General features: G+C 37.9%; 1 protein-coding gene across 9 annotated transcripts in view; it reads right to left on the reverse strand.

Annotated features, from left to right (window-relative positions):
* Positions 1-442: 442 nt before the first annotated feature.
* The window catches only part of TMC1 (transmembrane channel like 1), a 288,903-nt gene continuing 265,680 nt past the window's right edge, over positions 443-23,665 (reverse strand). For 5 of the 9 annotated variants that reach the window (XM_060409365.1, XM_060409363.1, XM_060409364.1 and 2 more), the window contains 4 exons: positions 20,799-20,866; positions 14,748-14,987; positions 9,831-9,956; positions 443-6,456 (listed from right to left, as the gene is read on the reverse strand). In XM_060409365.1, coding sequence (XP_060265348.1) covers positions 5,958-6,456; positions 9,831-9,956; positions 14,748-14,987; positions 20,799-20,866 — 933 coding nt within the window. In that variant the 3' untranslated portion in view covers positions 443-5,957. The remainder of the gene's footprint in view (positions 6,457-9,830; positions 9,957-14,747; positions 14,988-20,798; positions 20,867-23,665) is intronic. The other 4 variants (XM_060409368.1, XM_027964501.3, XM_027964498.3 and 1 more) reach the window with 3 other exon arrangements.

Genomic DNA, 23,665 nt, shown 5'->3' on the forward strand with positions numbered 1-23,665 from the left:
TAGTTTTTAATTTATAGAAAGACTGGAAGTTAGCATGTCGTGTCCTAATGCTTCTTACACCACGAGCACTTGTTTGGAAAATACATTGCCTTTAGAAGGGTTTCCCTTGTGGCTCAGATGGTAAAGCATCTGCCTACAATGTGGGATACCTGAGTTTGATCCCTGGGTTGGGAAGATCCCCCGGAGAAGGAAATGGTAACCCACTTCAGTACGCTTGCCTGAAAAATCCTATGGACCAAGAAGCTTCATAGGCTACAGTCGGACACGACTGAGTGACTAACACACTTAGAAGATGAAGCCCTTTGGGGACAATTTGTCATCTTGTATCATCTTCCTTGTGAAGCAGATCAAGACAAGGGAGTTTCATCCATATTGTAAACTTGGCAACATGTGTAAGTCAATTATCTAATCTTATTACTACACAGTATAAAAGTAATCCAAGTAGAAATAAGCACTAGCTTTATTTACTCATCTGCATTATAATCTAAGATAATAAATTCAGCCCATCAACAGAATTCCATTTTGTACAGCATAGTAAAGTTTTTCATACAGATAACAGAAAGTTCTTTTCACAATGTTATTGCTGCAAGTTAAATTGATTCAATTTAATTAACAAGCATTTATTCAGTGCCTACCTGTGCACAGCACTATAACAGGCATCCAAAAATTAGAATATATGATCCCTGCTTATAGGGAATGTACAATCTGGATAGGAAAGATGAATTATGCATATAATTTTTTAAAATTACAAATTACAGAAAAATCAGTAGAATAACAAACTCTAAGTTAAAGACAGGTGAGTCCGAAGGGAGCCTATAAAGAGAGTTATATGATTGGTAATGGAGGCTAGTCAGGCATATTTGACCAGAGGAAGTAATCTTGAATTTGGTTTGATGGAAGTGATGAGCACGTGGATTGGCAGAAGAACAGAGTGCTCACTCTATGGCCAGGAAGAAAAACTCAAAGAGAGAGTAATACAAAATTAGTAAATCAATTGTAGGGAATGGCAGGCAAGTTGGCTTAGCTGGGGATGGGGTAGGGGTGGTGGTGGAGACACTGAGTTAAGAGATTTAACTGAAATCATGAAACAAAGTTGGCTGAGTGCATTGATTGTTACTAGTCAAAGTCAATTTAAATTTTAACAAGGTAATAATGTTTAAACATAGGTATAAATCACCCCCCCCCCATAATAGTATGTGTTTTCCTAACCTTAACAAAAAATCAAAGAAAAGGTATAGAATTTTAGACTCCAAACTCAGGAGATATGATCATTGGAGGTCGTGATCAGACTGTGATGGAATAGTACTCACTTGATGGTATCATTTTTCTTTTAACTCACAAAGTTATATTTAAAGTAAAGTAAGACTCATATATCTCCTCAAGGTGTCAAGACCTTCAAGCCAGTGTTGATCAGGCCCCTAATTCACTTGGGACTTTTCTTCTAAAAAGTCCATTCCTTCTCATAGTGAATCTAGCATAAACAAAAAGGTTTGGGGTATGCATTTGTGGATGAACCATGGATGCAGAGGCAGAATGAAAAGGGAAAACAAGATAATTTCAAAAAAATGAATATATGAATGATTATAATGAATACTTTATCAAGATATTTCTGAATTTAGAAAAAAAAAGGTGAAATATCCCCATTTCCAGACTAAGAAAACTAAGGCAGAAGAAATGTATAAAATGAAAGTCCATATGAGCAAAAGGTTTTTAAATTAACTCAGCAAGTAAGCTAGTGATCCATACTGCAGGATCACACACACTTTTAAACTCAATTCATTAAAGAAAATGTCAGGAGAGTGGTTCAGGGGAGAAAGTGGTGGTGGGGGAACAAATCATTAATTTGGAAGAAGGTAGAGACCTTGTTTTTTTAGTTAGGGCAAGTGATGCCTTGATTGATCAGCAAGACCTTGATAATCCATCAGGTTTAGAACAGGGTAGAATCAACTCTTCATGCTTTGTCCTCTGGGCCTTCATGAAAGTCACTGACTTAGAAATGCATGATGAGGAATACTTCTGGGCCTCCAGAATATCCATGAAAATTACTGGCCACCAGCAGCTGCAGCTATTCAAATTAATTAAATAAATAAGAGACAGAAAGAAACAGAGAAAGAAGATAAAGAAGAGATAAGGAAAAATTCATTTCAGTGTGCATAATTGTTCTGAATGAGATGGCTTAAAAATCTGTATCTTCCAAATGTGCTCCATGTTGCCATAATATCTTTTGCCATATATCTCTATATTTCTTATTTTATAAAATCTGCATAAATTCTAAAGACAAGAGAATAAAAGTTCTCTTTTGGTAACATTTATTCATTCATTACGGCTTATGTAAGTAATATAGAAATGTATTCCTTTCAAATTTTTCCCAGTAAAAGAATTCCTCATTGTACAGTAGATATTTAGTAGGTATTTATTGAGTGACTGATATATAAGTCCTATGTTAAGTCCTGAGGAAACAACTATAAATTATATAGTCTCTGTCTTCACAAAGGTTATACACATTTTTAAACAAATTATGAAAAAATATCAGAAAAAAAGCATGCAATAACATCATGTCACTATTTAAAAGAATAAAGAAAATATGCCTTAGCTAGAATTCAGATCTTAGAAGTTAGAACATTTTGTCAATTATACCTCAATAGAGCTAAAAAAAAATGCAGTTAAGAAACAGGTAGCAGATGCAAAAAAAAAAAAAGCACACAAAACATAAGACAAGTATAATCCAAGGACATGGCATTGGAAGTTGCTACATCCACATTTGCCGCCATGACGGTTGGCCAACATAATAGGAATGTAGTATTGAAAGACCCACAGGAAATGGGGCTCAGTCCTGATTGCTTCTAAACTTGGGGTAAAATGTGATTGGAAGTATTACATACCACACTCCTCTTCATTTGTGTGAACTAATACATTTCTTTTCTACTTAAGATAATCTGGTTTGAGGTTTTTTATTATTAATATTATTAATTGTGGGGGAGATAGGGGACTGAAATGCAAAAGTAGGAAGTCAAGAAACACCTGGAGTAACAGGTAAATTTGGCCTTGGAATATGGAATGAAGCAGGGCAAAGACTAATAGAGTTTTGCCAAGAAAATGCACTGGTCATAGCAAACACCCTCTTCCAACAACAACAGAGAAGACTCTACACATGGACATCACCAGATGGTCAACACCGAAATCAGATTGATTATATTCTTTGCAGCCAAAGATGGAGAAGCTCTATACAGTCAACAAAAACAAGACCAGGAGCTGACTGTGGCTCAGATCATGAACTCCTTACTACCAAATTCAGACTTAAATTGAAGAAAGTAGGGAAAATCGCTAGACCATTCAGGTATGACCTAAATCAAATCCCTTATGATTATACAGTGGAAGTGAAAAATAGATTTAAGGGCCTAGATCTGATAGATAGAGTGCCTGATGAACTATGGAATGAGGTTCGTGACATTGTACAGGAGACAGGGATCAAGACCATCCCCATGGAAAAGAAATGCAAAAAAGCAAAACGGCTGTCTGAGGAGGCCTTACAAATAGCTGCGAAAAGAAGAGAAATGAAAAGCAAAGGAGAAAAGGAAAGATATAAGCATCTGAATACAGAATTCCAAAGAATAGCAAGGAGAGATAAGAAAGCCTTCCTCAGCAATCAATGCAAAGAAATAGAGGAAAAGAACATAATGTGAAAGACTAGAGATCTCTTCAAGAAAATTAGAGATACCAAGGGAACATTTCATGCAAAGATAGGATCAATAAAGGACAGAAATGGTATGGACCTAACAGAGGCAAGCAGAAGATATTAAGAAGAGGTGGCAAGAATACACAGAAGAACTATACAAAAAAGATCTTCACGACCCAGATAATCACGATGGTGTGATCACTCACCTAGAGCCAGACATCCTGGAATGTGAAATCAAGTGGGCCTTAGAAAGCATCACTACGAACAAAGCTAGTGGAGGTGATGGCATTCCAGCTGAGCTATTTCAAATCCTGAAAGATGATGCTGTCAAAGTGCTGCACTCAGTATGGCAGTAAATTTGGAAAACTCAGCAGTGGCCACAGGACTGGAAAAGGTCAGTTTTCATTCCAATCCCAAAGAAAGGCAATGCCAAAGAATGCTCAAACTACTGCACAATTGCACTCATCTCACATGCTAGTAAAGTAATGCTCAAAATTCTCCAAGCCAGGCTTCAGCAATATGTGAACCGTGAACTTCCAGATGTTCAAGCTGGTTTTAGAAAAGGCAGAGGAACCAGAGATCAAATTGCCAACATCTGCTGGATCATCATAAAAGGAAGAAAGTCCCAGAAAAACATCTATTTCTGCTTTATTGACTATGCCAAAGCCTTTGACTGTGTGGATCACAATAAACTGTAGAAAATTCTGAGAGAGATGGGAATACCAGACCACCTGCCTTGCCTCTTGAGAAATCTGTATGCAGGTCAGGAAGCAACAGTTAGAACTGGACATGGAACAACAGACTGGTTCCAAATAGGAAAAGGAGTACGTCAAGGCTGTATATTGTCACCCTGCTTATTTAACTTATGTGCAGAGTACATCATGAGAAACGCTGGACTGGAAGAAACACAAGCTGGAATCAAGATTGTCGGGAGAAATATCAATAACCTCAGATATGCAGATGACACCACCCTTATGGCAGAAAGTGAAGAGGAGCTAAAAAGCCCTTTGATGAAAGTGAAAGAGGAGAGTGAAAAAGTTGGCTTTAAAGCTCAACATTCAGAAAACAAAGATCATGGCATCCAGTCCCATCACTTCATGGGAAATAGATGGGAAACAGTAGAAACAGTGTCAGACTTTATTTTTGGGGGCTCCAAAATCACTGCAGATGATGACTGCAGCCATGATATTAAAAGACGCTTACTCCTTGGAAGAAAAGTTATGACCAACCTAGATAGCATATTGAAAAGCAGAGACATTACTTTACAGACTAAGGTCCATCTAGTCAAGGCTATAGTTTTTCCAGTAGTCATGTATGGATGTGAGAGTTGGACTGTGAAGAAGGCTGAGCACCGAAGAATGGATGCTTTTGAACTGTGGTGTTGGAGAAGACTCTTGAGAGTCCCTTGGACTGCAAGGAGATCCAACCAGTCCATTCTGAAGGAGATCAGCCCTGGAATTTCTTTGGAAGGAATGATGCTAAAGTTGAAACCCCAGTACTTTGGCCACTTCATGTGAAGAGTTGACTCATTGGAAAAGACTCTGATGCTTGGAGGGATTGGGGGCAGGAGGAGGAGGGGACGACAGAGGATGAGATGGCTGGATGGCATCACTGACTCAATGGATGTGAGTCTGAGTGAACTCTGGGATTTGGTGATGGACAGGGAGGCCTGGCATGCTGCAATTCATGAGGTCACAAAGAGTCAGACACAACTGAGCAACTGAACTGAACTGAACTGAACTGAGGAGTCCTAGTAATATAAAGAGTTTTAGAATTAGAAATGAGGGAAGAGTTAGAAAAGATTTTCAAAAAATTCATCACTTTTCCATGTATTAAGCAAAACATATCAGTAATTTTGGCAAATAGTTTAAAAATTAAGAAAGATAGCTCTAAGTCATGTCTAACTCTTTGTGACCCCATGAACTCTAGCCTACCAGGGTCCTCTGTCCATGGGATTCTCCAGGCAAGAATGGGTTGCCGTTTCCTGCTCTAGAGTATCTCCCTGACCCAGGAATCAAACCTAGGTCTCCAGCATTGCAGGCAGATTCTTTAACAACTGAGCTACACAGGAAGTTAAAAATTAAAGAGGTGAAAAAGTAAAAGAGGTTAATGAATTAGAGAACGCTCTGGGAAATCAATAATGATGAGCCTAGAGGATTCTCTTAGTATCTTCCCAACGTGTCCATCTATGTACAAAAATGGTCAAAATGGGCAGGAGAGATTGTATATCTGTCTCTGCTATTTGTATAACTATATGGATATTTCCTTCATCTTCCATCAATTAGTAAAAGCCCTTTTCTATCACTAATGCTACTTTTATGTTCCTGAATTTTTCTTTGTCTTTTCTTTCTCCCACTGGAAAATAACTGAACCCTGGATATGAAGCCTGAAAGGGCTGAAAAGGTGGACTGTAAAGAGTATAAGATGACTTGCTGTGGCAATAATGCCTCTCTGCACCAAATGCCCCATTATGAGAGGGGGAAAAAAAGGAAGAGTATACTGTTCGTAGGGGGAAAAGAATGCAAACATAGCAGAGCTCAAACCTGCTCGCGCAGCTGCCATTTTCTTGTTTCGCATTTTGTTCTCCAAAGCTTGCTAGCAATAAAAAATAGTAAAAAAGAAAAACATGAGATTTCCTGGTGTTTTCTACAACTTGACATGAATGACGACAAATATTTCTCTGAAATATATTGTATCCTACCTGTTTCATCTTCTTTTTTAGATCCAAATTTGCTGCCTTCTGGCCCTTTGCAGTAGCATTGAGATAATAGATGGTCAAACTAAGTTCAAAAAATAAAATAAAATGCATGCTATTTTTTCAGCTCCTCAAGATTCTGCTTAAATTTACATTACTTAAGTCATAGAATATTGGCCCTGGAGTGACTTTAAGATATTTTCTACTTCGAACTTCTATGATGTAGATAAAAGACTGAAGTACAGAGAGGTGAAGAAGCATGTTCAGAACTACACAGTGACTAGGCTGGATCTAGGAAGTGGCACCTAAGGCTCCTCCTTCACAGCCCAGGGCATTCTGTCTGATATACCTTACTGCCGAATTTTAGCTGTTCCTTGGAAATGTAGTAATATCATTTTATGTTATAATTGAAAACAGCATTTTAAATCGATACCAATGGCATCCAAGGGAAGAGGAAATCTCCTGAAGCTTAAGGAATGTGTAGAATAAAAAGGAGACTGACTCTCCACTTTAAATTCCCTCCTTGGGCTTTTACAACTAACACTATAATCCTCAGTCATAGTTAATTAACATGGCCTTTTTATCCATAGGATGTGTTGCTTGCCTTTCTCTCTCCTTCAAAAGAAAATGTCTCAGAAAAGAATAGTCTTGGCATACAAGTGACATTTACATTTCTCAAAAGAGCAAATTCCAGCCAAACATTTTTGCAAAAATAAACACATTCATCTTCACTTAAAGCAAAATAAACAAAGGAAAAAATGCAGTGAAAAAAAAAAAAAAGGTAACAGGCATTGCCCTTTATTGCAAATAACTGGATATCGAACACATTGCCTCTACTCCAACATGTCAGATCATAACCTTTATGAACCATCTGCTGCTAGCATCACAGTTATTGATATCGTTTCTGCTGGGTTTATTTCTTATACAAGTGTTAGGAGTTTGAATGATGTTATATACCTGAAAGCACCTGGTGTAATATCTGGGATGAAGTAGGGGCTTAATATATGTGTGTGTGTATTTCAAGAATTTTCTTAGAAAAGTGTCTGGATTTGGAGAAAGAACTCAAAGACCTCACAAATCATTTGCAGACTGTAATTCTCTATTCATTCATCACTTTTTCTGTCTTGAGATGCACCTTCAGTAAGGAATACTCATAGATCATTTTTTAGACTCCAAAGGAATGAAACTGCCTGCAGAGAATTAGCTTAAACTCAGTTACCCCAAAACCATCCAAGCTGATTGAATATGATTCACTGGGGAGATTAAAAATGCTTATAAACATTCTCTAATTAAAGGTAATAAAAAGCCAAACCAATTTTATGGACACCATTAAGTATTGAAGATGAGATCTTAGTATCTGAAACATCAAATCAACAATAAACTGAAATTCAGGTTTAAAATCAGAACGTCAAAACTAAACTCAACCTTGTGGGACATCTATTTGATCTTACATCCTTCTGGTTTCCATTTAGACAGCCTATATCAATGGTTGTCAAACTATGGCCTCCAGGGCAAATCTGACTCCCAGCCTGTTATGTATAACCCATGACCTAAGATTGGTTTTTATATTTTAAAATAGTTATAGAAGTATTTAAATAACATCCTCAACTTTGCCTCTTGGATCACAAAGTCTGAAGTACCTACTATTAATATCTTGACCCTTTAAGGAAAAGTGTGCTGACCTTGGATGTAGAACATCTCAGATAAGTGGCTTCCAACTCTTATGAGCATAATTATTTAGCCTGAACCGGGTGTTCGGTGCTAAATAAGTAGAGGGTGGGGAGGTGGGGAATAAGAAGACATGAGCTTGAATTTTACTTACTAGCTGTTTGATTTGGGACACATCTTCCATGTGCTTTCAATAATATGATTAATGTGGCCAACTTAAGGTTATTGTGGAAATTAAATGGGTTAATATATGGATCGTGCCTGGAACAAGGGCAGTGTTCATTCCTCTCCCATACCCTCAAGGTAGCTTATTAAATCTTTAATTGGCAGCATTAGAACAATGTTGCTCCTTTGCTTAGAAATAAATCTGTCTCTCACTAATTTAAGAATATAGTCATAAAATCTGACATTAAGTTTTGTGTGTGTGTTTTAAAACAAGACTTCCTTTATACCATGAAAGCCACATGATACTTAATATGGTCTCTGTAGCTGCTGAATCATAAAAACTCAGAGAAGGAAAATCACTTCCAGGGTTATCTGGGGAAACATGCTGCCTCCAGCAGGTTATGTTCTAACACATCTGCGCCAGAGATTCACTATCAGATTCCTAACGCCACCCCATGATCAAGGCTCTGTAATATATAAAATAATCTGTTTTACTGTTTAATTATCCCTACAGGCTATTAGCTCTCCCTCAAAGAAGGCATCATGGTTTAAGAGCTGAGTGCTGGATTTACTGTCAAAGCCTTCCTATCATTTTTCTGTATTCTCACCTAGGGAAAAACCAGTCCCTGCCTCTAAGTCTGTTTAATTTATAAACTTGAAGATGACACCTGCCATCACGGATGTGGCTTGTGACCACAACCTCTTCAGAGAGGATCACAACAACTTGGCCTAGAACCCAGTTCATTTACTTAAACCACTGGGAGTTCTCCCCTGAGATTTCCTAGTTTTACTTTTATTTAAACAAATCAGAGTGTCAAGAGTGTCCACAAGAGTGGTTTCACTGACAGAGAGCAGTAGCAGTTCTGGGCTTTTCATTTATGAGGGACTTGGGGTTTGAAAGGAAGGGCTGGGGCACTTTTTTGCAGCTCTTCCATAGGAAGCATATTTTCTTTCCTTAGAATGTAAGTTTATCTGTGGTGGCCAGGAGTCAGAAACCAAAGAAAGTCACATGGGAACAAAAGCCCCCTCTCAAGTTGCCCTTTGGGTATCACCTCTGACTTTGAAAGGAAAAACTAAATGACCTTTCCAAGAGCCTTCTGGTCCTCTGATTCTATTATGGGCAAGCACAGTTATTGATGGCCTTCTAGGAACAAGGACAGGGTAATTTTTAAGATCCTTTAAGCCTTCAGCCCTGAAATACAGCCTATACAGCCCTCAAGGGGAATATTAACTTAGAGGCTTATCATTTCTATGTGTTTACAGCCATCTGCTTTATGGAAAAAGAGGTGGGGGGCAGGGGCTGGAGGGAAGCCTGATGTGCTGATTAGATTTAGCATTTATGTTTCCCTTGCTTTAGCTGTTTACTGATAATTATTTTGGTTACTTGGGAACAAATCTTATAATCCTAGGCTGGCAAATATAGATGCAGATGGCTATGAATTACATGCAATAGGATGAGAATATGGCTCATGAATTTTAGCCTCTCACCACCGTGTAATCAGTGCTGAATTTGGTTAGGTTACAGCACAAGCCCTGGGGAGAAAGAGAGAGTTGAAAACACTGAAGCTTAAAAGGAGCAGGAAGAACATCACAAAGGCTCTTTCTATGAGGAGGGAAAGCACATACGCCATGACCAAAACTACAGCAATAACCAGTCCAGGATTAGAAAGCTGTCTCAAGATCTTTGCCATCCAGCTTGGAAAATCATGCTCCAGCGTTTCTCCAATGACTTCAAACATCCTATTTTTGCCACTGAAAAAAAGAGAGACATTTATCTTAAACAGATGTAAAAACCATGGTTACAGCAAGAAAACGAGAAATTTTTCTCAAACGCTGCCTAAGTACTCTTTCAGGTTAGAAATCTGCTGTTTAGCTACAACTCCTGATACTTCAAACTCATACTGTCAACATGTGGATGAGATATGAGAAACGTTATATCAATGCAAACACAGAGACCAAGCAGTTAGGAAATTAATCATAGAATCAGGAGATTTGTTTTTGATTTTTATTGGGACATAGTTGATTTACAATGTTGTGTTATTTTCAGGTGTACCTCAAAGTAAATCATTTGCACATATACATGTATCCTCTCTCTTTTAGATTCTTTTCCCATGTAGGTCATTGAGTAGATTTCCCTGTGCTATACATTAGGTCTTTATTAGTCATTTATTTTATATATAGTAGTATGTATATGTCAATCTCAATCTCCCAATTCATCCCTCTCCCCCAGGAGAAGACTTTTTAAAGTTATATTTCTAAGGTTTGGGTTACTTTGTGAATAAATATATAAAAATGAATATATAAAGTAATATCCATCATGCAAAATTATTTTTTTCTGAATATGCATATAGATTTTGCTATAAAATGTGTCATTTTCAGAAAAGATATTGAATTTTTTACCAGAAATTTGTATGTATCATGAGAATAAAGGTTAGCATAACACTGAGCAGACTATTTTCATTTTACTTTTGTCTTTTGACTGTAATACATTCTTATCCTCTAAATAAACGTGACCCACAAGTTCCAGATCAGATTTTTTCTCTCCTGGTCTAACTAATTGTATTTTAGTAGACTGAAAGTGACTTCAACTATCTTGTCAGGAGTCACTAGACTGCTAAGTCACTTTAGTTGTGTCCGACTCTGTGTGACCCCATAGACAGCAGCTCACCAGGCTCCCCCATCCCTGGGATTCTCCAGGCAAGAACACTGGAGTGGGTTGCCATTTCCTACAGAGATATAAATTTTGCTTCACAAATTATAGATCTATACACTAATTAGCAAAACCTATGATACATAAGAGGGAATGAAGCTTATTGACAATTTAAGATTATATCAACCTATCGCACCAAAGTTTATTCTTCCTCATCTATCTAGCTGACCATGCTTTACCACGACGTATGGAATATAGCCAGAGTGAGGAGACTGGCAGCGAGGACAAGAGAAGATAGAACAACCCACCCCCACCCTTCTCCAGCCTCTCAGGTGTGGCTAATGAATATCAGACTCAGGAAACTGGAATTTTACAAAATCATTCTTACCCCTAAAGTCTTCTCTGCGTCTAGCGTATAAGAAATGTGAAGCTATTAACATCTTTGAGGGTTCTTGGGTGCCTTTTCCAGGTTAGGTCTCTTACCAGGAGTCCGGATCTTTTATTATACACAAACTTTAGAAGCATCTACAAATCCCAGCAGCCTCTTTTTCTGACAGGTTAAGCAAAATATGCCACTTTATCATATTCCCAGAAGTCTCTTCCAACCTGTTGTGAGTATACAGCTAAGTGAAATGCTACTGAACTTAAATTTACAGCTCTCTTGGGCATAGCTCCATCCACCCCAGATTAAAATAGTCTAGTCTGTCTTTTCAGCCAGATGGAAAGTCCCACCTGATCATAATTGATGCCCAACATATTCCTACATCTCCTCTAGTGCTTAGTGCACAATAAACATTCTTCATTCATTATTTCAAATTACAGGCCAACACTCTACTGTGTTTGGACTTTTGAAATGAAAATATTCTATCCCCAAGCTGTAGGGCTTCCTTTGTAATTCAGCTGGTCTTACCAAGATTCAATCCCTGGGTTGGGAAAATCCCCTGGAGAAGGGAAAGGCTACCCACTCCAGTATTCTGGTCTAGAGAATTCCATGGACTGTATAGTCCATGGGGTCACAAAGAGTTGGACACAACTTAGCAACTTTCACTTTCAAGCTGTAAAAGTCAGCTACACTACTAAGAAAAACTGATACATCAAATGAGTAATGTAATAACAGTGTCATGATATATAATATAAACCTATATATATTATATGATCTAAGTTTGAAGTCTGCATAAAAAAGAACACCACAACACAAAATGCCAAAATGCTGAGAGTTGTTATTTTGGGTCTTTGGGGTTATGGCTAGTGTGTATTTTCATGTGAAAATGTTTCTATAATTTCCACGTTTTCTAGGATAAACACGTTACCTTTGCAGCTAGATGAAAATACATAAAGTTGTCATTACCATAACGTAGCAAGGAGGTGTGTGAGAACCTCTCTGTGTGTGTTCAGTCACTTCAGTCGTGCTTGACTCTTTGTGACCCTATGGACCTTAGCCCCCAGGCTCCTCTATCCATGGGATTTTCCTGGCAAGGATACTGAAGTGATTACCATTTCCTTCCCTAGGTGTGAGAACCTAGAGAACTAGAAAATGTTCAGAATTATTAGTGAGGGTGCTGTGGGGAGAAGCATCAAGTGTCAGGAAATGTGGTCGAGCAATTAGAATTTTCTTCATCTGGACACCAAAGAAATCATTTTTTAATTGTCACGCTGTTAAGGTAAATTCACTTTATGGCCTATTGGAATAATTTTCTGGAAAATTCACCCTCCCTGACCAGTTGTTGTGATACCAGACCAAGCAGAATATCTCATCAAACTGCTTTGCAGAATGGTCTTCTAAGGTATTGTAGTCATCTTACCTGAAAATGTACCTGCACTTGGGAGAGATTGCCCATGACCGTGTCCCCATTAATCTACCTCAAATGCATGTTTATCAATTTGCTGCCCACCCAGGTGTCAAGTAGGGTCAAACACCCCTCTCTAGGCAGGCTGGGCGTACTACCTCGAACTCAGGATCCTTAGGATGGCAAGTCATGAGGTTCCTACTATTAATGCTTTCTCACCTCACTACCAAGGTAGGAAAATGTTTTAAACTTTAAAATCCAATGAATAAACCACGTATACATTCTTTTGCTCCAGGAAAAGTAGACTAAATATTACAGATATACCCCTTTCCCAGTGCTCCACTAAAAACATTTACATTTCCTTCTTGATCTCAAAATAGTCATATATATACATATATGTATATATGTATATATTTACACATACACACACATACTGTTAATTTGCCAAAGTTTGTTAATTTGCCAAAGTTTGCCCATTTGGAAAGAGTTGGTCAAAATCAGATACTATTCCTTAGATACAGACTGATTTTTATTAATTAAAATAATAGTAACTCAGTGTGATTTAAAGAGAGGAAGAAGAATTAGACTTCAAAAGCTAAAACTGTGTAGTAACCAGCTCAATGATGTTTTTAATATCAATGGACATTTCTTACCACTGCCCAGCTATATGTTGACCTTGTAGGGTTTCTCTTGAAGACAGCTAAATTCCTTCGATTTTTCTGAGAAGTATCCACTTCCAATTAAAAAGTTAAAACTTATCCTGGATATTTAATTGTGTGGGTAATTTCCAATTAACTAAAGGTTTTAGATGGCTCATCTCTTGAACTTCCTATCATGAGCAATTGCTTTCAAAACTGCAGTTTCACATTTAGCCTCCAGATGTCACTGTTTGCATTATTTATTTCAGCCCACCTGGTTGGGGCAAAGAAACAGGACTTGTCAACTTCAGCTTTCTGAATATGTATGACAGGACTCCAGCAGTTTGGGTTTAATCAATAGGCTTAACCTTTTCTTAATTTCTTTTCCAGTAAAGCAGTAATAACAGGCTATTATTAAAATGAAAATATCTCTTTTATACTGAAGTCTGTGAGCAAGGAAATTTGACCTTAACAACTTGGTTCTGACGGCATGAAGGAGAAATTACGTATGTCCATTATTGCACCATGCTTGCCATTCACATGACTTTTCACATTCTCATTTCCTCACTGAAAAGTAGAAATAACTCAGATGCATGCTGATCAGTGACTCAACATGCTGAGATTCATGGGGGGACTGGTGGTAGAATGAAATCAATCCTCCAGACCTGGAACCTTTGCTTTCTTAGCTCAGTGTCACAGAGAGAACTGTCATAGAGAACTGTAGAGAAGTATATTTCTAAGAGCCTTCTTGACTCTTTATTACTGACTTGAGTGATTTATCCTTGTTATTTGAGGAGAATATACATGAGGAGCATCCTTAAATTTTTTACTAGCATGTAGAATTTGGATTATACATGATGTGACTCTCTTTATATACATTATTATCTAATAATGACCCCACTTCCTAAGTATCTTGTGGAGTAGTCTTTCTTTCTTTCTCATCCCTCCCACCTTCCTCCTTCCTTCCCTCCCTTCACTTCCTCCCTCTCTCTCTCTTGCCCCTTCATCCCTCATCCCTCTTGTCCCTCTGACCCTTCCTTCCTCCCTTCCTTCCTATTTTTTTTTCAATTAAGTGGTTCATGTTAGAAGTAATAGTAGCTTTCCAATGTCTGAATGAGATGACCTAGCACCAAGAAAATGTTCACATCTAGACTAGTGTAATCAAACTTTTCTCTTTGCTATCTCCTTATATGCAAATAGCTCAGATTCATTGTACATATTTCACATGGTTAGAGTCTGAAACAGTTAATTATTTTCCCTTTTATGACTGCCAATGAAAATAGATGGATCTTGCTTAAGAATTTCCATGCCCTATACTGAGTCTGAATACCCCAAAGATATCATTCTTATAGACCAAAATGTTGTTTTTTTTGAGGGGAAAAAAATGATCACTTATACAATGAGTGACCATTTTTATCTCCACCTCTGAAAGAAAACTATGCCCAAAACAAATCGCAAAGGTAAGAACCTGAAAGGGCCACAATCAAAAGATGGTGGGAGGGACACGATCATGTACAGGACGGGCATGGTGGACAGGAAGAGGATGAGCAAGAGCATTCCCAGGTAGAAGTTATTCGATCTGGAAGCTTTGAAGACCCTGGCCTCAGGAACATTGCAACACATCACAGCCCAGCACTGGAAGTACATGGATGTATGGAGCCGAAGGATATTGATGCCTGGGAGGCTGGGAGCGAAGAAGGAGCCCATCCTAGAAAGAAGAACAGAACTCTTGTCACCATGGAGCTTCACTCCACAAGGTCACCAAGCATCTGTTTATTTTACCTCGTGTTTGTTTGCCAAAGGCAGAAATGTGTTGGCACTTTTAGTCACATAAACCCTTTACGCTAATAAACTTAATTTATTTCCATCTCTTATACACATTCTACCATCTTCCTGATTATTTCAGGTATTGCATATACGTCTTTCACAGAAACTATGTTGATCACTCACCATATCCGCTTATCACTGGTAAATTTAAACAACAGACCAAACAATATATTGCATTCATTTTACTTCTCTCTTCTACTTCTAAAAACAGTTTACTTTACCTTAATGTCCATATAATTATTGATATATTGAAAAATTTAGCTCCAAAAAACTCCCCTCCCAAAAATTAAAAATTAGCTTTTTTTTATAAGTAACTCTTAAAGCTACCCATTATATTCAAATAAACTGCAAATGTTTGTTAGTTATTTTGTCATGGCTAGTTAATTTTTACTTAATGAAAGAAAAAGTTAAAATAAGTTTTTCTTATGTTCTTTTTTATTTCTGGCGGTTATGGTATTTTAGAGCTGATGGGAATAATCTGTGCCTAATAAGGTATTATGTTTTGTTGCTATTCAATTGCAAGCTTAATATGTTTTTGAGATGAAAATTCGACATATCCATTTAATTTTGTTTATCTGCTTATTCTCTTACTTTAGTTTGTCCTGGAAGTCCACTGATCTGTACATGCAATTTTTAAAAGGTATTTTAAAATGCCACTTTTAAACAGGAACCATTTGGGTAAGGTCACTCTTAACTTGCTGACTTCAATGGTTATTTCAACAAAATAAATTTTAACTTCCATTGATGAGAAAATCCATTAGCATCATAAAGCCACATTAATGGCAATTTATTAATCAAAAATCCAAAAGCGGATACATGTACACTTATTTCAGAAATACAAGCAGTGTCCTATCTTTTAAACTGTCCCAAATATAATAAAATCTAGCAATTCTAGTTAGGGTTTGCACATTCTATTTCCTGGTTACGTGGAATAATTGTTTTAATCAATCCAATATAGATTTGGTATATTATAAGGGAGAGACATTACTTTGACAAAAAAGGTCAGTCTAGTCAAGGCTATGGTTTTTCCTGTGGTCATGTATGGATGTGAGAGTTGGACTATAAAGAAAGCTGAGCACCGAAGAATTGATGCTTTTGAACTGTGATGTTGGAGAAGACTCTAGAGAGTCCCTTGGACTGCAAGGCGATCCAACCAGTCCATCCTAAAGGAGATCAGTCCTGGGTATTCATTGGAAGGACTGATGTTGAAGCTGAAGCTCCAATACTTTGGCCACCTCATGCGAAGAGTGGACTCATTTGAAAAGACCCTGATGGTGGGAAAGATTGAGGGCAGGAGGAGAAGGGGACGACAGAGGATGAGATGGTTGGATGGCATCACCAACTCAATGGACATGGGTTTGGGTAGACTTTGGTCGTTGGTGATGGACAGGGAGGCCTGGCGTGCTGCAGTTCATGGGGTCACAAAAGAGTCAGACATGACTGAATGACTGAACTGAAGGCATAAAGGGTTTAGTTAGATGAAGAAGTTATTTTCTGCTATAATTGAACTTGCGTAACCCAACATTAAACCATTTCATTGAAAAGTGATAATTTGTTACAGTTTGTGTTGTCTTGTTGGTAGGTTCCCACACAACAGATCTGAAAAATATTTACACATACTAAATTGACCAGAGACTTTGTAGAAAGATGGACTATCTTTTTAAAAAATGGTATGGACTTTGAGTGATGATGATTTGTCCATGTAGGTTCATCGATTATAACAAAGGTACAGCATTGTGGAAGATGTCAACAGAGGCTGTGCATGGGTAGGGGTAGGAGGTATAAGGGAACTCTGTACTTTCCATTCAAAGTTGCAGTGAACCTTTAACTTCTCTAAGATATAAGGTTCATTAGTTTTTTAAAAATGAGGGTAAACTTTGGAACAACCTGGAACCCCAGAGATGTTAGCAGATGAGTGACAGTCCCAGCTGAGGGGTCATAATTACAAAGCATTAAATTATATTCCCAAATGCCAATGTTTGTAAGGCAATATACTTACAGATGATTATGCTTGCCCCCTCCTCAAAGTCAGGCTTAGCCACGTGATTTATTTTGGCCAGTAAATTAGAGATAAAAATGAAGTGTTTCACTACTGGGTGAAAACTGTAATAATGCTGTGGGTTTTTTGTTCTCTTCTGTCTCTGCTGTTCTGACCAGTGATGCTCCAGAAGGATGTTGTTCTGTTCCGGTCTATGAGACTATAGTGAGAGTAACTTACAGGAGCAGAGTCCTTTACCTACTCACATTTCACATGGAGTAAACAAGAAATAAACTTTTCCTTTTCTAAGTCGCTAAGATTTGGGGATTGTATGTCATTGGTACACAACTTAGTCTATCCTAAGATCTGGTTCTGCACATAATTCAAGATGCAAACTTGCCTAATTTCACATACATGTGTATCTATAGATAGGCGTGTGCCATTTATCTATATGCACACATGTACACTCATATACGTAAGTGCATACGTATAGGTAAATAAAGTTAATAATTTCAAAATAAACATCACACAGGCATTTTGAACAAATGACTCAAGAACATTAACCTAGAAAGAGAGATGCCGGCACAGTGATATCTGAATCTTAAAGCTCATTCCATCTTTGCCTGCTACTCACTAATCAGCTCAGCTCACTAAGTCCCTTACTCAGACCTGATCCCATCATCTGTCAGTTGAAGATCACTCTAATACCTTAGCCTTATAAAATGCTTTTCTTCCAAGAAGATCAAAGCAAAAGAAAGCTTCTTTTATTTAGCTCTCCTTATTATTCTAGTGACATGGTACACGTCAGGTAAATTACTCACATTTGATCAAGGGAGAAAACGAGATAGCAGACTGTGACAAGACTGGCAGGGAGATACAGGAGCCAGTGGTGGAACAATGTCCAAACCCATCTTTCTCACTGTGTGTTCTCTGCTAGTGCTACATCCTGCTCTGATAGAGACATGATCTGCTTCCATCATTTAAAAATATGATTACAAAACCTGTGCTGTCTGTTTTAAAAACATGTGTGTAATATGGTTTTACTGATCAGTTCATTTCAGTCGCTCAGTTGTGTCCGACGCATTGCGACCCCATGGACTGCAGCACGCCAGGCTTCCCTGTCTATCCCCAACTCCCTAAGCTTGCTCAAACTCATGTCCATTGAATCGGTGATACCATCCAACCATTTCATCCTACGTCGCCCCATTCTCCTGCCTTCAATCTTGCCCAGCATCAGGGTCTTTTCAAATGAGTCAGTTCTTCGCATCAGGTGGCCAAAGTATTGGAGTTTCAGCTTCAGCATCAGACCTCCCAGTGAATATTCAGGACTGATTTCCTTTACAATTGACTGGTTTGATCTCCTTGCAGTCCAAGGGATTCTCAAGAATCTTCTCCAACACCACAGTTCAAAAGCATCAATTCTTCGGTGCTCAGCTTTCTTTATAGTCCAACTCTCACATTCATACATGACTACTAGAAAAACCATAGCTTGGACTAGACAGATCTTTGCCAGCAAAGTAATGTCTCTGCTTTTTAATATGCTGTCTAGGTTGCTCATAGCTTTTCTTCCAAGGAGCTGAATCTGATCATATTAGCTAATTCATAACAAAATGGATTTTACCTATGATTGTTTGACAATTGTTTATATCTGTGTAAATAGCCTTCGCTACTCAGAAACTCCTAAAGCAGTTATTGAACGTCTCCAGTCACAAACCAGTAATATTGAACACAAAATCTCCATACTCTTTCAATCGTTTCTGTAGAAAATGGCCAAATTTGGGTATCAAATCCTTATGCCTCATAAAATAGTGTGAGTACAAGGTAGCCTACTAAACTTAGACTACACACTCCCCCCACCACATCCCTACCCCCTCACCAATGTTCTGGGAAGGAAGAAAAGACCATTTGTACAAAGGGTTGCAAAGTGAATGATGTTTATTTTGCTTCTAGAACTCTGGGAAGCATGTAAATGTCTTATACACTCAAAAAACAGAATCACTTTCTAAAGTCCTCTTCAAACTAACCAGAAGCAAGATTCATCTGAAGGATGAATATAGAAAAAGTGATAGTGTAATGGTACTGCAAAGATTCTGAGATGGGTTTGCCAGAGAACTGAAGAGCATTTTTTTTTTTTTATATTTAAGAATTTCAGTATGAATAATAGTGGACTAAAGAGTGGCAAAATTACAGGTGAAAGCAATCAGGACACAATTATAAGAGCTTTGCTCACAATGACAACAAATTTCTAGGTCAATCTGTTGTCTTCACTATGAAAGCACAGGAGAGAGACATGCAGCATATGTCTGTACAAATGGTGCCCACCAGGCCTGAGGGATTTGTGACACTCTGCATAAGAGCCAAGGAATTTTAAAATCGGTAGAAGGCAGTGGTTTCCCATTACCCCAACAGCAGTGTTAGCCATTTTCTGCCATGACAGCAGAATCCCCTACAGGAGATAAAAGATCAGAAGGTGAGCCCTTTGCTGTCTCTGTAGACAGTCACACGTTGAGCCACCTTGACTTTCCTCTCTGCCTGAAGAAGGATGCCTTTCACTCCTTAGTGATTCTTTGGACATACGAGCCATAAATAATGTGTAAAACTTGGAGCAAGAGAACAGGAATCACATTTTAAAACATACCTGAGAATGGAGAAGAGGATCTCTTTATAGTCTTCTCTGCAGGATTTGACCTAGTGAGGCCCAGGAATTTGATGGGCCCCAACACAGGATGATGGAACCCTTGACTATAGTCTTCAGTTTATTTAAGCAAGATCATTTTAACAGTTGCAGAGAGGTCTGCCTTCACAAAGGTTTAACAATTCAGACTAGCCGTGGTTGTGGGAGTTGAGTAATATATAAAGCTCATGCAAAACTGACTCCAGTAACTAGCATATGTACTTAGGACAATGGTGTGATCACGGGCACAATATTTGTCCTGTGTCAGTGGGATAAGGAAGCTTAGTTATAACTGCTTGTTGGTTGATATATGTTAGTTAATTGTGACAGATTTTCAAGACACATGGTCCCCAGATGAATTTCCTGCTATGATTCAACTTTTATAGTCAAAAATGTTTTCTACTCTATCAACTCATCTTAACTTGTCAGGATTTACAGTGAAAATGCTTTCATTTAATAAAAGAAATGACAGTCCTTTGTACAGGTGAAGAAATAATTTTGATGTGCAAATGGCCCCATGAAACAAGTTACCAAAAAAAAAAAATCATATTTCTAACTAAACCTTCCTAAAACATGTGTTTCATCTCTATCAAGTATTGAATTTGGTAAGGTAATATCTTTTTAAAGTAGCTATAAATTCCATTTGAAACATATTCAGTAGTGACCACAAGTAAGTTTCTCAGAAAGGTCTTATATTAATTTCTTTCATTCTTAACATGCAGTCATGGGATCATTAATGTTTCACTGTGAGATCCTAGTGTCACAAGACATAAAACTACAAAAAGCATTCAAATAATCTAGAAGCCAGAACCTAGACTCCCAGTATTTGATGAAAAAGTGCTCTGCAAAACAAGATGCCTTACAGAATTAAGACTTCAAATCTGGGCAGAAAAGTAAACTCTACATAGCCATTCACTCTGAAAAACAAATACTGAGTTAGGCACTGACTGTGGACTTCTCTGACACCAGGCTCCAGTGCTTTGTGCAATAATGATCTTGCAGGCTCATTTCAAGTGATGAATTGTCCACAGTTGGCTTACCAGATCATTCCTTGATTGAAGATCAGAGCAAGGACATTGCCGCTGATGTCAAACTCAGTGTATGAAGGCTAGAGGAGACAGATATTCACATATGGATTAGCATCTCAAATGGTAAAAATTGAAAGGCAAGTTTTTCATATTTTTATATAGGTATGATTAGACTCTCAGCTCCTTTCTAGAAGCAACAACAGCAGAATAATCAATACAATAAATAACTAGCAATACATAAAATAAGACATCCTTTTTAACACCCTAATACTCATTTTTAGATGCTATCGTTTGATGCTGTGGAAGTGTGGTGAGACAGGCTCTCAAACATTGCTGGTGAAGGTAAAACTTGGCATATGTTTATAGAAAACAATTTGACAATATCTGATTCTCTTTGACCCTGTAAATTTACTTCCAGTAATCTGTTTTAACAAATTAATCCTAAATGTTGACCAATTTTAAGAAGCAGAGATGAAACCCTCTAAATGTCCAACATTGGATAAGTTAAATACAATATAACTATGCTATGATATATATTGCAGCTAATTACAATCACTGTTGGAAGGATATTTACATACCCAAGAGAAAACTATGCTCTAAGGTTAAACAAAAAATATGTAAACATTATTTTTTCAACTCAATACAGAAGTATGCATAAAGAAAAAACTTAAAAGTAATCAGTATATTAATAGTTGTTATATGTAGGTAATGGATTATACGTTATTTTCTTAAGTTTTGCATACTTAAAATATTTTTCAACAAAAAGTGGGAATTTCTTTTACAATTAAAAAAAGAGCTAAAAATACAACAAAGTTAAAGAAATTATTCAACTCAATGTCCAGTGTTCATATCCTAGATAATACCATCATGTTCAGGGCAACAGCACCTGGTTGTTCTTTGTATGCAGACACCACCAACTGGAAGTGAGCTGGGCATCTCAGCCCAAAGGTTTCCTAGTGACACATTAGGCATCTTAGAAGGAAAACTCTACCCATGGAGTAATGCTAGTTAGCCACAATAAAGCTGGCTCTATTTAATTTGATATAGGGAATAATCAATCAGGAAATTGACTAATTGTAACAAGAGAAGAGAACAGCAAAAAATATAAAGTGAGAGAACCACGAAGACAGAGTAATAAAGTGGCAGGACCCGATTACTGCCCCAGATCCTGAAAATGGCAGATGTGTATCCTCATAATAACTCCTTCCTCAGCACATACACACACACACACGCACACACACACACACACACACACACACACACACACGCATACACACAGAGATAACCTGAGAGTGTCTCAGTTCTTCTTAAACCCAAGAGTCCAAAAATATGTTTGTAAGAAGACAGAATAGGTCTCTGATTTGGAACCCCAACAAATCTTTCACAAATTGTGAACACTCTGCCTCCAAAAATTCTTGAATCCAGGCATCTACTTTGTTTCTTCCCCAAAGGCAGCAGTACCCTCCTAGTTAACTGAAGGATATGAACAATGTGCCTCGTGACAGCGTCAGGGAGTAAATGGCAAATCTGACATAACAAGAATGGTTAAATAGCAAGATATAATAATAATATGATACATAAGGGAATAATAAATAACCCTATATATTTGGCAGAACAAAAATGACAGATGATTTCAAGGTAAGTTCACTAAAGATATTACTGAAAGTGAAAGTGAAAGTGAAATTGATGTCGCTCAGTCATGTCCGACTCTTTGCGACCCCATGGACTGTAGCCTACCAGGGTCCTCTGTCCAAGGGATTTTCCAGGCAATAGTACTGGAGTGGATTGCCATTTTTACTAAAGATTATAAAATGTGTTTCACTTAGTTTGCAGATGGAGAAGCTTACTGTAAGATGCAAAGAAGTTCAGTTTTTGTTCTAAAATCAACAATGAGAAAACTGTGGTTTTCATGGAAAAACGAAGAAGATGAATTGCTTCTAATCTGGAGAAATGTTAGCTCTGAGTCTTTCTCTTTTTCAGGAGCCCTTTGCTCTGCATCAACTTCCCTTTTCTCCTGGAGCCCTGTGAGATCACAGAACACACGTGACAAACGCTCAGCCGGTGCCTGCACCATCTGTGGCCTTGAAACGGCTCTTCTCTGTGTACATTTATGAATCAAACCTTCAACCCTGGCCTCGTTAGAAAAGTGTCAGATTTAGCCCACAAAACTGAGGAAAATGAAAAAAATTCAGACGTTCAGAAGTACATTTCTTTTATTTTCATAAGCACATAAACCTCTTAAAGGCCATTTGAGATGAGATATTTTTATAACCAAGTAACTAGAAAAACACAAAGGACACACTAGGAACCCCTGGCTTCATACCGTGCATGCAGCAGGGGCAGCTGAAGGAATGACATCTTTGATGCATAAATTGATTAACTCAATTCAGAGAAAGGGTAGAGGGCCCCTACTGTGCCAGCGGGTTTGTGCTACAGACACTTGCCTGGGATTCAGATACTAGTATGAGACTTTGCCTGCCATTTCCTAGCTGGGTGAGCTGAGCCAATCACTGATTAATTCAGGCCTCAGTTTCCTCACAGATAAATTGATGGAATGAACTAGGTCAGGGATTGGTGCATTTCAGCCTAGGAGCCAAATCTGGCCACCACCAATTTATCTGGATAAAGTTTTTTTTTTTAGAACATAGCTGTATTCATTCATTTATGTATTGTCTATTGCTGTTTGGGATGAAAATAGGAGTTTAATAGGTACAACAGAAACCATATCACTTGGTGCAAGGAAAATCACTCATTTTCCTCTATGACTACTTATTCATGATACTCCCCCCACCCCCAACCCCGCAAACCAAGTGTTTCTCTCTGTAGACATCAACTGAATGTCCTACAATTTAACTCAATTCAGACACTAACAGACCCCA

The sequence above is a fragment of the Ovis aries genome, chromosome 2 (assembly GCF_016772045.2).
Source record: "Ovis aries strain OAR_USU_Benz2616 breed Rambouillet chromosome 2, ARS-UI_Ramb_v3.0, whole genome shotgun sequence".
Taxonomy (NCBI): Eukaryota; Metazoa; Chordata; class Mammalia; order Artiodactyla; family Bovidae; genus Ovis; species Ovis aries.